Source organism: Crocodylus porosus, unplaced genomic scaffold, assembly GCF_001723895.1.
Source record: "Crocodylus porosus isolate Cpor-Errol unplaced genomic scaffold, CroPor_comp1, whole genome shotgun sequence".
In the NCBI taxonomy this organism is placed as follows: domain Eukaryota; kingdom Metazoa; phylum Chordata; order Crocodylia; family Crocodylidae; genus Crocodylus; species Crocodylus porosus.
In genome coordinates this window covers 29,762,620-29,779,247 of record NW_017728911.1, presented here as the reverse complement: position 1 = coordinate 29,779,247, position 16,628 = coordinate 29,762,620, and the positions used below count along the sequence as shown (strand labels likewise).

Here is a 16,628-nt window from a genome sequence, read left to right as displayed (position 1 = left end):
GCCAGATAACATGGTCCTGTGAGTTAGATCAGGCTGGCATATGGCTGGATCTGCCACGCGGGGTTGCACCCATGAACCAGCCTCACACACCAACCTGCACACTGACCTCCATGCCACTCATCTGGCTCACAGGGCCATAAGCTTCAGCAGCACTGCTCTAGCAGAATGTGTGTCTAATCCCTGCTAGTAGCTGGCCCATGCAGAATATGACCAGCCACCACTTTTAGTTACCACGTGGGCCTTTATGCTGGGTCATTTAGTCGTCACATAAGTGTCTCATTGACCCTGTGGGCACATGATTTGCCACTGCTTTCAGGTACCACATGGGCTCCAGGTTAGATGTGTGCTGTGGTTCTGATGGTTCTAGCTCTTCTAGCAGACCACAGCATGCTTTGATCTGATGGAATCCCTGTTTTTTTGGTTGCTCTTTGAAAAGAGTAGGACATTACATTTAAAAAGTCTGTATTAAGAGATTATTAAGGTTGCAAACTTAAACATTCAAAAATTGGAAGATGCCAGAAGTAAGTTTGCTTTTTCACCCAAACCTAAAATAGGGAACACACGAGTAGTCAACGCTTGCAAAATGACATTTTAGTGGACTTGCTCAGTCTCTCACAGGGACTCTGTACAGAGGCAGCGATATAACCCAGTTCTGCAGTGTGGCAATCATACCCTAACTGTAACACTGTCATTTCTTTCCGTGTAAACCTCTGCCTCATATGCTACATACCTTGTAACTTTGGCAGCCAATGAATAAGGCTTCATTAAATATACAACCCTAATTGGCAGGGCGGTGTGAGGCTTCAGACCATGCTTCAGATCCGGAGAAGTTTTGGACACTTTGGCATTCAAAGCAGCATGTCTGGATTGAAGCACTGGCTTTGTGAAGCTTTCTAAAGAGGTTCACAGCTTCTGAAGCACTCTGGAAAAGCTTTGGCGCCGCTTCGGAATTGATTCCCCATTATACCCGATCTGGCCATAGGGTATAATGGGGAATCAATGAAATATCTATAACTTTGTTGTTTTTTGTATGATTTGGATGAAACTTACAGGAGTGGTAGCCTCTACTGAGAGCATAAAGCTTGCCACGTTTCAAGAAGATCGGTGCAGGGGTTTGGGGGGAACTGCACCCCAAATTCTTGAAAGTAAAACTCATGTCACATCTACGTGTTACACCACAGGGAGGCGAAAACTGCAGGGGTGGTAGCCCCTGGTGAGGCCACAAAGTGTGCCATTTTCAGTTTGGGGGAAACTGCATCTCAAGCTGCTGACAGGCAAAACTTGTGCCATGGGTGATACTGTGCATGTTAAGGCGCAGCAGCGTAAAAGCTGCAGGGATGGTAGCCCCTGCTGAGGCCATGAAGCTCTGAAGCTTTGGAGCCGCTTTGGCCAGATCGAAGTGGGAACCTGGTCCAGAGCTCCGGATTGGATCACTGGCATCTGAAGTGGCCAGATTTGAAGCCGGATTGAATAGCTGCCTACTCACACAGGCCTGCTAATTAGCTCCCTAAGTAGCACCCTATTCTGATTTTAGCAGTGGAAAAAAGTAATATGTGGTCATGTATCATATGTACATACAGTAGGAGGAGTGTATTTAAGTTTCCACTGTCTTTCATATACTCCCTCTGCTCTCTCTCTTAGATAGGAGGCACTTCATCCCCGGTCTTCAGCTACTGCATACTTTGACTGTAAAATGTTTAACATGCCAGAGGTTGTTGTGGCTCTTCAGTGACTGGTAATATGATTCCAAGCAACTAGTGTGCGTAACAGGAGATTAAGTTTCTAAAACATTTTGAGAAAATTCAGAAAGAAAGGTTTCATATATTTCTGAGACATTTGTAATATTATGACAATTCTGGTGGAAGTTCTGGTGGAAGGTGAAGTGGCTGTGTTAGAGACATTGCAGTTTGTTCAACGTATTTGATGTTCCTTTCTAATGACAGGTGCTACAAGTTTGGAAGGTTTCTATTTTATTAGGAATTCTTGTGGAAAGTATAAGTCCCAGGTACCCTCCCTCATGACAACACAGACTACAAGCACTTGATCGTTCCTGTAGCAGTGAAATCTTTCAGTCTTAAGGACAACGTCCCTGAGCATGATCCGGCCTGCAGACCAGCTTCCATGCCACTTGTCCAGTTGGCTGTGTACAAAATGACTATAGAAATTAAGCAAAACTTTTATTCTAACAGTCTATCATTCACTTTAGTGCAAGATCTGCATTAGATCCTCTCCATCTAGTGTACATCATGCAGTGTCCACATATAATGTCAATTTAGTCCTAATGAAACATAGGACTAGATAACTTCCCTCCTGAAAGTCCTGTTTGCTCTGCTGTTCTAGTTACCAGGCTATAGAATCAATGGACTCTCACTGTAAACTGCACACCCGTGTTTGAAAGCATTTAGGCTGGGTCATTAACTCATCGCATGAGTGCCTCATTGACCCAATGGCCATGTTTTTATGTTCTAAAAGTCTCTATATTGACTTCGAATATTTTAGGTTAGGTCTGAAAAATAAAGAGCTGGAAAAGAATGACTTAGCTAAAAAGAAGATAGGCAATTTAAAAAAAAACAACATCGCCTCAGTTCTTTCATCAACAAAGAATGGGATCGCTAGGCTTGACTAACACTTGAATATGAGGTTGTAGATGGTAACTGAAGCTGCTCCACATTTCACCTCCTCCTCCATTATTCCCTTTGTTAGAGCCGTTGTTAATGCACTGCAGTGTGTGGCTTGTTCAGTTCTTGTTCTAAATTCAGCAGTTTTGTTGGGTATGAAAGCAACTCAGATAGTTTGGGGGAAAGGTGATGAATTAAAGCATGAAAAATACAGTAGCTGGGAAACAGGCAGAGGTGTGTTGGCTTGACATGGGCTCAAGTGGAGTGATTTCATGATGGTTTTTTTTTTTGCTCACTACCTCCACCATGTCCTGATCACTACTTGTAGGAGGTATGACTAGAATGGCCCCAGGGACTATTAGTGCATTAGTTACATGGAAATGCTGACATCTGTCAGCCAGATGAGATGAGGAATACCCACTATGCATATGGGGACACAAATGCCTCTGGACCCCAGAGGCTTTGCTTGTATTCCAACCCTGAATAGCATGAAGTGTTTTGTAGAGGAGATCCTCTGCCTCACTATTTTGAACTCCTTCATAGAGGTGGGCATTTGTGTTCCTGTTGCAGAGTTCCCAGGACAGAGACGTGATCCTGAACATCCTCGGTATTCTCGCTGACCTATTCTCAGTGGGTAAGTAACTGGTGACCTTCGCAGGGTGAAAACAGAAATTCCTGAGGCTGGGTACAGGTCACACTTCCCAATAACTCTGACTTGTTCTTGCCAGGTTGACTGGGCCTGGTTTGTATCTGGAGCCCATCAATTCCTCTTTCTACCTTTCTGGGAGACTGGGGTTTTACTTTGCTCAAAGAAAGAGGAAGTTTCTAATGTTATTTTTAATTTTATCATGTAGAGAAAGGGCCAAAAATGTTTTAAATGGTTCCATGTTGCTGGGTTTTTGGTTGTAGCCATGTTTGTCTAAGGACATAGGCAGGTAAGGTCCTTTGGGTAGATGTGGTATCTTCTTTTATTAGACCAAGTGAGTAGCTGGAAAAAAGTTCTCAGCGATCTTTCCTATTAGGGCTGTGTGAAACGGCACCGTTCTGCTTTGCCTTGAGTTTTGATGGTTCGATGGAACAGAGTTCTGTTTCGAATTTCATTTCGATTCGAAACAGAAAGGCTGTTTCGACGCTATTTCAGTGTTTCGTAGGGACAGGGAATCATCCCAACGGGGATGAGCTCGTTTCCCCAGCACTATGGTTGAAATGTTTTGACTTTCCAAATGTTTTGACTAGCCTCATTTTGTTTTGAGGCTGTTTCGCAGCCCTTTGTTTCATTGCAATGTTGCTGTTTCGACCTCGAAATGAATCAAAATGGTGTTGAAACGAAAGGGCCAGTGAAATTTTGCACAGCGCTGTTTCCTATGCCTGACAAAAGGTGACTGCACCTGAAAGCTTGCTAAGAATTTTTTTCCAGCTTCTCACTTGGTCTAATAAAAGAAGATATCACATCTACCCACATTACCTGCCTACGTCCTTAGATCAACATGGCTACAACCAAAAACCCAGTAATATGGAAGCATTTAAAATATTTTGGTCCTTTCTCTATGTGATAAAATTAAAAATAACTTCCTTCTTCTTCCAGCAAATAAAAGAGATCACAATTACCCAAAGAACCTTGCCTGCCTTAAACGATGCCATGCATGTCAAGATATTTTACATCCCGGGGAGCTTGGAAAGGCTCAAAGTCACCAGGGCCACTAGAAAGTGAGAACCCTGAGACATGAGCAGGAGGCCGACTTCCCAGGCTATGACAACTCAACTCTGTAACAGGCTTCCTCTAATAGCCAAAAGAACAAATGGCTTCTCCTCATCCCCATTTGAATAGGGTAGGAAATATTCTGCAGGGGTGAAGAAACTCAAAAATTCCAGGAAAAGTGTGGGCACAGCATTTGCAAAGGCTCTCCTATTTGTGAAAGTGTTACTACAAGGGCCCCAGTTATGTGGAAGGAAGAGCTGCCAATAGAGCTGAAAACAAAATTAAACTTTTCCCACTCATTCCTCTAAGAAATTTCATTTGAGCAAAAACTGCCAGCAGTTTTAAGTTGCCAAAATTCAGAGCTTTGTGTGCATTATGTAGTTTCTACAACCCTGTGCCAAGCTTCTCATACTCCCCCTTCATACTCCTTACTTTTCAAAGTCCTGTTAGAGACACTTTCAGTTCAGCGGTGACTCTTTTGTAGCCTTCAGTACATTCCTCCATCAGCTGGGGGGATTTTTTATGGCGAATAGGAAGTACTGTCTCCCCTGAAATATCTTCAGGGGCTAAATATGCTGCTCCCACAGTCTCCCTAGTGTGGGTTACCACAAAATAATTCACAGATGACCAAAATGACAGAGAATTGCCCTGTAGGGCCTCCAGAGCCAGCACTGGTTTCTTTGGAGACCTGCTTTGTTTGAGAGCCATCTCCAAAATTTTCCTAGCATTCCTTGTTCTGAGGGAGTGGTCAGTTGAACTTTTATACCTTTAATTGCTTAACTTTTGCTATCTCAGGGAAGAGCATGGAGCTTTCCACTCCTTTGAAAGCTTTGAGTGACTGCTTATTTCTCTCTAGCCTATTTAACTGCACAATGACAGCCCTAGCTGGATGTAGCCTGTAAAGATAACAACAGCAAGGGCAAGAGACAGCAGAACACATGGCTTGGAGGAGTAGATCTGGGTCTGGACTACAACTTCAGCTTGGGCAGGGTCTGTTTGAAATCCAAACCAGATGCAGGTTTTGTAAATGTCCCTGCATGTAAAAAAAGCCTGACCAAGAAGGCACCGGAGAGGATCATGCAGTTGATTTCTACAGATCCCAGTAAGCATCATCTGCACCATGGAAAGCTCACTTCTTTCTAGGTTTTAGACTCCATGGCAGGAAAGTTTAACCTTCTTTTCTAATTTTTCCCTCTCTCAGGAACAGATCGGAGAATTCACTACATGATCAGCAAAGGAGGCAGTGAAGCCTTGCTGCAGGCCCTTGTAAATGCTGCCCAGACAGCTGAGCCAGACTACAGCATCCTTTTACCTCTGCTTCGTTTGTTGGCTAAAGTAGGCCAAAGAGGTATTGCTTGCCCACAATTACTTAAAAGTATAGGGAAGGGGGAGGAAACGATCCAAAAGGTCACAATTGTGGTCAGGACTAGGATCAGTAAGTAATAGCCTGTATCCTTTAACGAGGAGGGACCTTTCAACTCAGAGGGAGGGATGGCGGGCTGCAAGAGCTGCAGTGGGAAACTGTGATAGTTTCAAATGCTGATGGAAGGAGGCTTGTCCAATGAATATGAGCACAGCTGATGGAGATCATTATGGGTTAGCTGAATTGGTAGACATGCTGCTTTCTGGATCCAGGGTCCCTGGCTGAAAGGACAGGTGGGCAAAATTCCATACGGAGCTCGTAACAAGCTGCTAAACAGCATGTTATATAGTACTGATAGAGCCCAGCTGCTGGGTCGTAAGAGGCTCCATTACAAAATATGACACTTTGCAGAGGCTCTTTCTGCTACTCTGACACAGACTTTATACTCCAATGATGCATTAAAAAGGTATTATTGTGTGTACAGTAATAGATGGCTGTGTTCCTTTCATTTGAGGGACTGTTGTTTAGTGACTAGAGCGGGCCTGCCTGCTTGAGTTCAATGGATGCTGTTTGTATATGGAGACTGTAATGCTGGTAAGTCAAGTGCCTCAATTTACCCATCTGTAAAAGAGAGAGAGCAGTGCCAGTGTGCCTTGCAGGTTATTTTGAGGTCATAGCAATAAGTATTTGTAAATGCTTTAGGATCCTTCTGTCCTGTAGCATTTTTCCATCTCTCCTGAAGGCTTCTCTTCATTTACTGTCATTTTATTCCCATTTCCTTTTGCAGACAGGAAGTTTGGGCGGAGGGTGCAGATGCTGGAGGCAATTGATGTGACCCTGAGCTTGGCAAGGAAAAATCTAGGCCATCACCTGCATCTCATCCACTGTCTCTGGGCCATGAGGGTTTATGCTTCCAGTGGTATGTGTGCTGATTTCCTTCTGTTTCTAATGTGGGTAAGATGGTGACCTAGCACCTGATGAAGTAAACTGATGCCTAAAAAAGCTCATACCTTTCTGATCCAGTTAGTCTTTAAGGTGCCATCCTACCTTGCTTTCAGACTAACCACCTCTCTGCTCATGTCAGTGTCAAACCCCTCTTTCATTTATCTTGGTGCAAACTATTGACACCTGTAGTATAGGGACTTGTGCATTATTACATATCTGTTGGAGTCTATTTGTGATGATAGATAGCATTGCATACCAAAACTAGATTGATCCCAGGTTCAATCCCTTGCGGCCGCCCTTCTACTCTAGTAGTATTTGAACCTGCCCAGCCGCAGACTACAGAAAGTATAAATATTATGATAGAAAATAGCTTCAGAAAAGGCTATTTAGTTCAGATGATGCAGGGTTGCTCCTATTGTAGTGCTATCTTAGGGCATGACCTACTTTTCTCCCCAACATTGTGCTGGAGTACATGGCACTCCATGTATTTATCCACACAAGCACTATAATCCCCACTTTACAGGTGTGGAAGCTGAGGCACAGAGAAATACGTGGCTTACTCCAGGGTGCATAGGAGGTTTGCAGAGTTGCTAGGAACTGAGCACCTGTCCCCAGAGTCCCTAAACTAGGGGACCATCCTTCCTGTTCTCTGTACTGGTCTTAAAGGATGATTCAAGCCATGGGATTTTCAGTACCTTCAGTCATTGTATATTCAGTCCCTCCAAGTGCCTTTTACTCCACAGGTAATACTAGAAAATCATCTTGGTTTCCCCCTTATGGGTTACTGTTTGACCCAGCTGTGCATCTCTAGCTTTCTAAATCATTCCTCCTAAAACCCAGCATCACTAGCGCTCAGCCCTGAAGGCACAGGAGTTGTTCTCAAGCTATGGGCCTTCTCCAGCAGTTGGTCCATCTCCCTGAGATAAGCATTATTTGAAAAGGTGAGTGTCACTGAGCCTCTGACACAGACAAGCAACTATAATGTGCTTCAGTTTGGGTTATACAGCTTCACCACCAGCTGCCTCCTGTAACAAGACCTCTCTTCCCTCCCTCCCCTTCCCCTTTTAAGCACACCTGCATCCCAGTTAAGCTAATACCTGCAGAGTCTTTAGCTGTTAACTTAATGGCAGGACCTAACTCATTCTCCAGGTTGTTAGTGACATCTGAGCATCTCCTAAGGCATAGAGCAGTGTCAAGAAATGGACATAAATTTTAGTGAAAAAAGTGCCTGCATTTTTCTCAAAAAAAAAAAAAAGAATAATTCAGAAATGTTTATCTAGCTCTGCTTAATAAAGCTCTTGTCATTACAGTTCCTACATCTCATCTATGGCATGGTGGGTGGGGATTGATATTGCACTGTGCACTATAGCTAGTGCAAAGGATTTTGCACAAGCCGTTGTGGAGAGCCCTGTAATTGCCCTGTGCCAGGCAGAACCAGTTCTTCCAGGTCCATGCTCCATCTCCAGGCAGCCTGGGTATGAGGACTGTTCTGGGCTAGGCCAAGATTGTATGGAATTCGTAGGAGATGACGTTCCCTGGTCCCCAAAATAAACCTCATTGAGTGGAGCAGTAGCAGATCCAGAAGCATCTGTAGATTTGAAGGTTGTTTGGGAGTGAGAGTCTAAGCACCCAACCCAGACTCGTTGAGATCTCATTGCAGCTGCTCATTGCTCTGTGTTGCTGCCTTCCCAGCCTGTGCCGCCAGCCCTGTGTGTGGCATGCATTGCGGTCTACGGGGAGTGCAGTTCAAGCAGCCTCGTATGCCGCCTGTCCCCTGTGAATGGCTTGTTGTTGTGAAAGTAGCCGGCAAAGCCTTCCAAAGCTCTCCATCAGCAGGATGACTTGGCGGAGACCCGATAGGGGCTGCATAAGTTGATGGGCCCTTTGGCAGCTTCCTGACGGCCAGTGGGAGATGGTTACAAAGCAGCCAAAAATCAGCCCCGGGCTGGCATCCAGGGCGCCTGCTGGCTGCTGACAAGGGTGTTGATTTCTTATCCTTTCCCCCTGTTAGGATACCTCTGCCATTTCCCACCCTCTCCCCCCCAAAGCTCTTGATTATCATTTCCCCGTGGCATTTTCTCTCTGCTTATGCAGAGCACTCTCATTATTAGCATCATCTGTGTGAACCCCTGCCCCTCCCCTGCTCTCCCATCTCACTGATTGGTTGAGGGACTGCTGTAGGCTTAGTTTTTCAAGCCAAGCAGCCAATTTCTGTGCAGGTTTTTTTCTTTTTTTAAATCGACAGACTGCTGCATCTGAGGACAAGAACTAACAGTGTTACCAAGGGAAGGATTATAGATAGGAGTGGCTGGTATGGGACTTCGGTTACACTCTGAAGTACCCCCTGACTTACCAGGGTAGAAATAGTGGGGGGTGAAGTAGGAGGGAGAGAGACCCTTCTTTCATATGTCCCATGTCTTGAATTGCTCTGGGAAAATGTGGTTTGGATTTGGAGCCCTGTCTTTTGGCTGGGATGTGGCCCCATTTAAACCTAATTTGTTCCTAGAGAATGATTTGTACAGAAGGAGCAGCTCTGAGATGCTGGGATGAGTGCCGGGTTAGGTGTTAGGAGGTGGCAGTTTTATCCTTGAGTGTCACTGTCATTGTTTGACCTTGGATTGCTTTGGACCTCTATTTCCACATCTGTTAGATGCTGTAAGGGGTCTGATCAGGAGCCCACAGAAACTGGGCAATAATTCTACCTGCTTTAGCTCTCTCTGCTGCTCATTCTCCAACTGCAGTAACCCAAGCTTCCTGCTGTGGGTCTAACTGCCTTTCTTTCTCGTTGGTACAGTTACTGCAGGAACTACCTTGGGCATTAATGGAGCCATGGAGCTGCTTTTCAAAGTCATCACTCCTTATACCAAGAAGCACACCAGGACAGTCAGGTAGGGAGCTGATTTGGGCCTGTCCAGCTGCAGCAACTATGCCAAGTATAGGGCTGGATGAACAGGTTTAGCTCAGAGCTATGCCATTTGGAGCCAGATCTGGATCCAGATGCTTCTGGACACTTGCAGGTGGCTGGAAAGAGCTTGGTTCCACCTGTAAAGGAAATCAGAACTGACCGAAAATGTCACTGCAAATACAAAATGAAGGATTTCATAGGTGCAGAAAGGAATTGCTACTGGGCCATGGTTGTACTTGGTGTTTTATATCCAGAAGTGGCCAGCCTGCGGCATTAGGGCAGCCCATGTGAGGAACGTGGCCAGTCGGGGAGGGGACAGGTAGCACAACAACAGATAGGGCAGGTAACAGAAAGCAAACCAGCAAATCAGGCAGGGAGTAGAAGACAGAGCAGTAGACTAGGCAGGGGAAGAGGATGGGCTTTTGGGGAGGGTATGGGGCTCACTTGTTGCCCCCACACTGTGTTTTATTATCATGCTAGGGCAAGGGTTTTCAACCTTTTTTAATGACTGTACCCCTTCTCTCAATGTTCCAGCTTGTGTCCCTTTTTATTTGTTTTTCTTGTTTTTAAGGGTGAGGGGGTGCAGATTGAGGTCCCCGTGGTGATGGAGAGGGTGGGGCTGAGGCTGCACAGCCATGAGCAGCTCATTCTGGAGGCGCGGAGTGGAGGGGTGGCTCCTGTGAGTGCATGCACCCTAGGAGGGCATTGGGGCATGTGCCTCCAGATCTGTGCTCAGGGTGGGACAGACTGGCCCAGCAGTGGGGAGCGAGTGGGGCTGGCGGCTGCCCAGCCAGCGTGGGGCACAAGACTAAGCTGCATGGGGGGTGGCTCCTACAGCCGTGCACACCCCAGGGGGGCACAGGGCATGTGCTAACAGATCTGTGTGTGGGGCAGGGTGGGCTGCCACTGCAGGCTGGGGCCAGCGCCAGGCTCTTCCCAGCAGGGGGCTGGGCTGCACTCGGGGTGGGTGGTGGTAGCACTGGGAGGGGAGTTGTGGGGTCTATGGCGAATTCTGGGGTGGCTGCAACCCTTCCCCACCCCCAATACCTCCCTCCCAGCACCTCTTCCTCCTGCCCTGAGTGCTGCTTGGCCCAACCACCACCAGGAAGAGCTTGGCACAGCTCCGGCCCCAGCCCGCAGTGACAGCCCACCCTGCCCTGTGTGCGGATCTGGGGGCACATGCCCCTGTGCCCTCCTAGGGTGCTCGCAGTGGCAGGATCCACCCCCCATGCGGCTCAGTCAGCCGCTCCCACCTTGGCTGGGCAGCCCCAGCCCCACTCCCTTCCCCACCGCTGGGGTCTCGATCTGCCCCTTCCCTCACAACACACTTACCAGCCAGACCCAGCTTCTTCCTTGGCGGCCTCCATACTGCGCTGCAGCTGCGCGCACACAGGTGGCATTTGTCAGCCACATTAGGTCTGCGTGCCCCCTATGACTTCTAAATACCCCTAGGGGTCTGCGTACCCCCAGTTGACAACCGCTGTACTAGGGACTTTGTGTTCGGGTCCCAGCATCAATTCCCTGCTTCCCCATGTCCGGTGGTAATGAGCCCCTTGTATCCATCTCCAAGAGCCTCTCGCCACAACCTGGCCTGAGAGAAATGACAACTGACAGCTCAGGGTCAAACCACGATCGGATCCAGGGGCTTAAAGAAATGTTCCTCTAGGTCAGATTGACAGGGCGGAGGGGCAGGGTAGCTTTTCTTCCAGGCATGGGGTGTTACCTCTTTCCTAGATGCTCTCTGAGTGTTTATAAACTGATTACTTGTCTCCCAGTGCAGTGGTGGCTGTTGGCGTGTTGCTGGGTGCTCCTGGTACTTGTGGTTTGTGCTCATCTGTGAGGGTTTGGAGTGGACTGTTTTGGGGCATTTTGCGATAAATGGTTGTCTCTGAACTGGGCAAATGGATCTGATGGCTTGGGAGGCCCCTGCTATTCCTTTGTTCCTTGAAGCCAAGGTTTGTCTCCATAACTCTCAGATGTGATTGGACCAAACAGGGGTTTCTGGCAGGGAGGTGGGCTGGGATCCTTGTCACTCCAGATAAAATCCTTGAGTCAGGCATAGTCTGGAGTTATTTCTAGCACATGCTGACTCTTATTTCAAAGTGACTTTTCCTGTGGAGAACAGCCCTGCCTTGCATCTCTGGCTTGAAACTGAAGTTAGCCATGCAGCTGTCTGTCCCTGACCAGTTCTCGGGGCAAGATTTACAATGCCTACACACCTATGACAGAGGGAACACGTGGGTGAAGACAAACAGCCTGGGCTTGGCACCAACCCAGCTTGTCACAAGCCATAGAGAGGTCGCGTGCTCCCATGCATGTTTGTACAGCGCAGAGCGTGCACAGCCTGTCTACCCAGGCAAGGTCGTGCACTTTGGTGTTTCGGATGCACAAGCTCAGCCAGATGTGTTCTCGTGTTTGCTTGTTGACTGCAAAGCACATGCTCGTGAGCCTACATGCCCTGAGAGGGAGGGGAAATTAGCCCATACAGAGACATGGACTGGTCCTTGATTTTTATCCTGAGTGCAGCTAGTTCAGGGATTTCTGCACCACACTGCTGCGTGTTGTGGACATACCCTTAGGGAATCAGGCAGGAGCCTATGGCACTAGACTAAGTGAGTGGCTCTTGTGTTGGTAGTACTGTGGCAGGTAAGCTGGGTATAGACTAGACAGCTGTAGGCTGAGAAATCTCCGAAGGAGAAGAGCAATTAGGTATGTATGACTTCTGCCCAAATCCTGGGTTTGCTGTCCTAGACAAAAGCATGGGTCCAGCATCCTGACTAGTCAACAGCAAATGCATGTTGCTCTGGAAGAGGGTGGCCCTTTAAAAGAGGCTTACACATTGGCCTATGCTGCTATCATTTTGGCAATGCCAGCACTTGACAAGAAGATTTCTGAGGACTTTTGAACTGGCCTGCACCAATGGCCTTGTTCGGTGTTTGCTTCTTAAGACTTCAAGTGGAGCCAGCTGATGCATGCAGCTGCCTTTGTTAGCACAAATCAATTTGCTTATGCTGTGGTTGCATTTTTGGCTTTTCAGGGGACTGTGAAGAGCTTCAAGCAGCTTTGCAGCTTCTGCTTGTCTCTTGACAGGGCACCTGTAATCCCTGGAGACCTTTACTCCTAGGGTGTGGGGAGACGAGGATGTTTTCTGCAGAGTGGTTCTGTTCTCACCTGCTCTGAAAATATTGTCCCCTGTATTCCCAGGGACGTGTTGGAGCACCCTGCAGCATTCCTCTTGGGCCTTGGATTATGATTTATCTCTCTAAGACTCAGGGCCATGGGGGAATTGGTTTACGTGATGCGGCATGGCCTAGAAGGCATTTCCCCCAGAGCACCTGGGCTCAAATACTGTAGCAATTGCAAATGATTGATGTGTCCATGTCCACACTTAACTTGGAAAGCAAATTCCACTCACTCCCCTGCTGTCCTTTCTGCTGAATTGTTCGTCTGTGATTGGAATAGCGTTAGTCACGGTAGTACGATCGTCTAGCTCTGCACTCTGTAGCTGGGGTACTGAGCGTGACTGGCCCTACACTGGTATCAGTTCAGAAGTATAATGTGGGACTGACTAGGACTCTCTTTTATTTTTTTATCGTGAATTTTGTACTAGTGAAAGATGCCATGGAAAATGAAATGCTCAGCCCACAGCACAGGCAGAAGGAACGCAAGCTTCCTTCTTTGTCCCCTACCCTACTCAGAAATAATGAAGTCTTCAGTCTCCATTGCTCAGTTACTTACTGTATCTCTGCTGAAAGTCACTTTTTGGGTATTTTGAAGTAGCTTAGGAAATGAGTTGAGGCTATAAAATTCATTCCATATATTGGAAGAAGGGAAAATGGAGGGCCTTCCAATAAACCTTGGACTTGATTTGTTCTTGATATTTTTCTAGATTTGTTTCACAAATCCAAATCCTAACAGCTATTTGGGACTTTTCTGCCTTTTATTTTAACAAAAAAAAATCAAAAAAAAAAAATCAAAGTTTGCTTGGCAACTTTCAGTTTTGCCAAAATTGTTTTTACTTTGCCCCCCTTCTTTTCCATTGGAAAAATCAAACCAGAATATTTTGTTTTGATTTAGGTGAACTCCAAGCCCCGCGGTTTTTTGTTTTTTGGTTTTTTGGGGGGGGGGAGGGGAGGAGGGTCTTTTGGGCTGTTTTGTATTCAGCTGTCTGCCTGAGCTGCCATGCAATCAGGACTTGTAGTAGATGATCAATTATTTTATTAGACAAAGAAGATTTTTGCAAAAAATAATTCTTTAATTGCAAGTTTTTGGACGCAAACACCCTTCGTCAGGCACTGGAGAAATTGTAAAAGTTCTCCTGGGTAGAAATGAAAGTTCATATTTCACAGAGGAGCCAATAGGTGCAAAACCCCCTGGGCAGTCGGTTCCTAGCTGGTATGGAGCCTCTCGCCTCCTGTGAGGATCTGTGATGATGCAAGTTGCCTTGAAACAAAGGCAGGAGCAGTGTCTTGGGTTTCAGGTGGTCACAGTTGCTTCCTGCTTGAAAAAACATGAAAATTCCACTTCAAAAATGAGCTGCCATGGTGCTTCTTAGAAGCTGTAGGTCAAATAGGTCACCAAACCTATACCCCCATGAAGCGCTTGTCCCCATTCTGCTTTGGTACATCGTGGGAGATGTAGTTCAGCCCCATAGCTAGCCCATAGAGAAGGAGGCATGGGGACTACAAACTATCATTTACCTGAGGTTTAACTAACATGATCATTAATTAGCAGGAGTCTGGTAGACCCCCAGGGAGCCTTCCTAGAGTCCATCACTGGTGTTGAATTTTAACACCAAGGAGTTAGGAGCAGTGAGTGTCTGCACTGGAAACGGCTTCCTGTTCATCAGTGGAAACACTGTGAACATCAGCCTAAATCTGTGCTGGTTTAAGGGCAGTTTGCAGCCAATTTAAAGGTGTTATTTTTCTCTCTCACTCAAGGGACAGAGGATTGTGCTCATCTCGCCTTATTTGGTGACATTGCTTTTATTCTGTCCCACAGAGGGAGAGGTCTTGGGAGATGCTGTTGGCATGAGTGGAGGGCTCGAAATGGGACGATAATCCACCATGAAGAGAGGGCTGAGGATCTCTTTTTCTCTTGAGCTCCAAGGGAAGCTTGGGATGGTGACGGTCTGAAAAATCTCAGGCATCCTCCTCACAATTTGCCAGACTATGGAGGAGGGAATGCGTGTAAATTTTTTTTTTTTTTTTTTTTTTTGACCAACCCCACTTAGAAATCCCTAGAAGAGGAAGAATAACTTGTTCTGGTTGGCAATGAGATCATAGGTTTCTTTTTAGCTTCCAGGAGGAAACTTGGAGAGCAGTAGTGGATGGCCTGGGGCTAGGTGGGTGGACCTGGCTTATTGCATGATCCCTATGGGCACCTACTCCTCCCCTTCTCTTTGCCCTTGACATCTTATTTTTCAGAGCTACATGCCACCCTGATTTGCCTTGCTGCCTGGAACAGCCCGCATCTCTGGGGGCTGATATTATCCTCACTTTGATCAGCTGCCAGGAAGGCAGCATGGAAAATACACCCGCACCATGTCCTCTTTCATCGATATACCATTCTTCTACTGGCCCAGTGAGCAGAGGGACCAAGGTCACTTGAAGAATGTGCTCTGCAGAGCACCAGGTTCAGCGCTATTTATTAAGCCAGCTAAGATAGGGAAACAAGATACATAGTTCTATTTATTTTTTCCAGCCGCAAAGCCCTAGGTTATTTAGGTGCAGACTCTCCTATGCTCCAGTTTATTTTGTCTGGATGCGTGCCAAATAGCTCTAATTTTCCCCCTGGACTATGACCCATGGACTTTATTGGTCTCAGTTTGGGGGCTGAGGTCTTCATATCGGCATGTCCTGATTTGTGTGGGTCTAAGCAGCAAGTAGCCATATTTAAAGAAAGCAGCAAAACTTTTTGAAAATATCCACTAGAACTTAAAAAGATGCAACTTATGGCCGTTGGCAGAACGCTCTACGTATATGTGCTATAGCCGTGCTCCCAAACTTTTCATCCCATCATGCCAGGTCTGCCCATGGGCCCAGTCCGGTGTGGGGACGGGTGTGCCCGTGGCTTGATCTGGTCATGGTCCTGGGGAGGAGGGTATCAGCTTGGGCTTGATCCAGCCATGCAGTGGTGGCCTGACCCAGACCTCATCCGGCTATGCAAGGCTTGGAAAGTTGGCAGAGAGGCAGGGGTGGCTGGTGGCCATGTTAATTGCTTCTGATGCCCTGCCACCAGGTTTCCTGACCATTGGGGAGTGCCCCCAGGCCAGATGCCATGGCTCTGTGGGCTGGATTTGGCCTGCAGGCTGGGGGGGTCGAGCACCCCTGCTATATAGAATGAAACCTTTCTTTGGCAGAAAGAGCTGTCTGATAAGTGTTACACAATGGTTTAAATACCTAGGATGTTTTTAGTTGAATGCTATAGGATTCTTCTATTAGGGAAGGGCTAGTTTCCAAGCAGGTGGCAAGAGTTGGTGTCAAAAGAGTGAGTGATGCTTCTTTTTTTTTTTTTCCCCCCCCTATATCTGGGAGCAGACTGCCATTTCCTCAAACTTCAGTAAAAATTATTCAGTCAAATTCCCTTCAGTTGTTGTTTTTTTTGGTTGCTCAGGAGGTTAAACAATTCTCTGTGACTAACCACACTTAAAACCCTACTTGCTATTTTGAGCCGTGCTAGTTACTGGTAGTTGTCATTTGTTAGATAAGCCACGTGATGGACACATCTCTTCCATGATTGGATGAATGCACTTCAGATGTGGATGCTGGCCAAATGAATTTGAAACTCGGACTCTGAACGTTCACACACATAATCCTGAAACTTGCAATATGGAAAGGTTTGTTCCAAAAATCCTCAAATTACGAGCATAAATTAGACAGAAAATGGATAGAAAAATGGCCAAAGTTGGTTCAGCGGAAAATGAGACCTGTTTTGTGCAGTATTTTTCCATCTCTGTTGTTTCATAAAAGTTCTTCTAATTTTATTAGTATTCCTGGGATATGTAGTGTTTGTCTGGAGGTCGCTGTTCCTGAGAGCGTGTTTCTGAGAATCTCGGCTTTCAAAAAGGAAGAGGGCGAGGGGGAAGGGCACAAAGCA

General features: G+C 46.6%; 1 protein-coding gene across 1 annotated transcript in view; it reads left to right on the top strand.

The window, feature by feature from the left end:
• Positions 1-3,188: 3,188 nt before the first annotated feature.
• Positions 3,189-16,628, top strand: part of AGBL1 (ATP/GTP binding protein like 1) — a 265,668-nt gene continuing 252,228 nt past the window's right edge. Inside the window, exons 1-4 of the mRNA XM_019533180.1 lie at positions 3,189-3,252; positions 5,519-5,665; positions 6,468-6,599; positions 9,420-9,513. Coding sequence (XP_019388725.1) covers positions 5,542-5,665; positions 6,468-6,599; positions 9,420-9,513 — 350 coding nt within the window. The 5' untranslated portion in view covers positions 3,189-3,252; positions 5,519-5,541. The remainder of the gene's footprint in view (positions 3,253-5,518; positions 5,666-6,467; positions 6,600-9,419; positions 9,514-16,628) is intronic.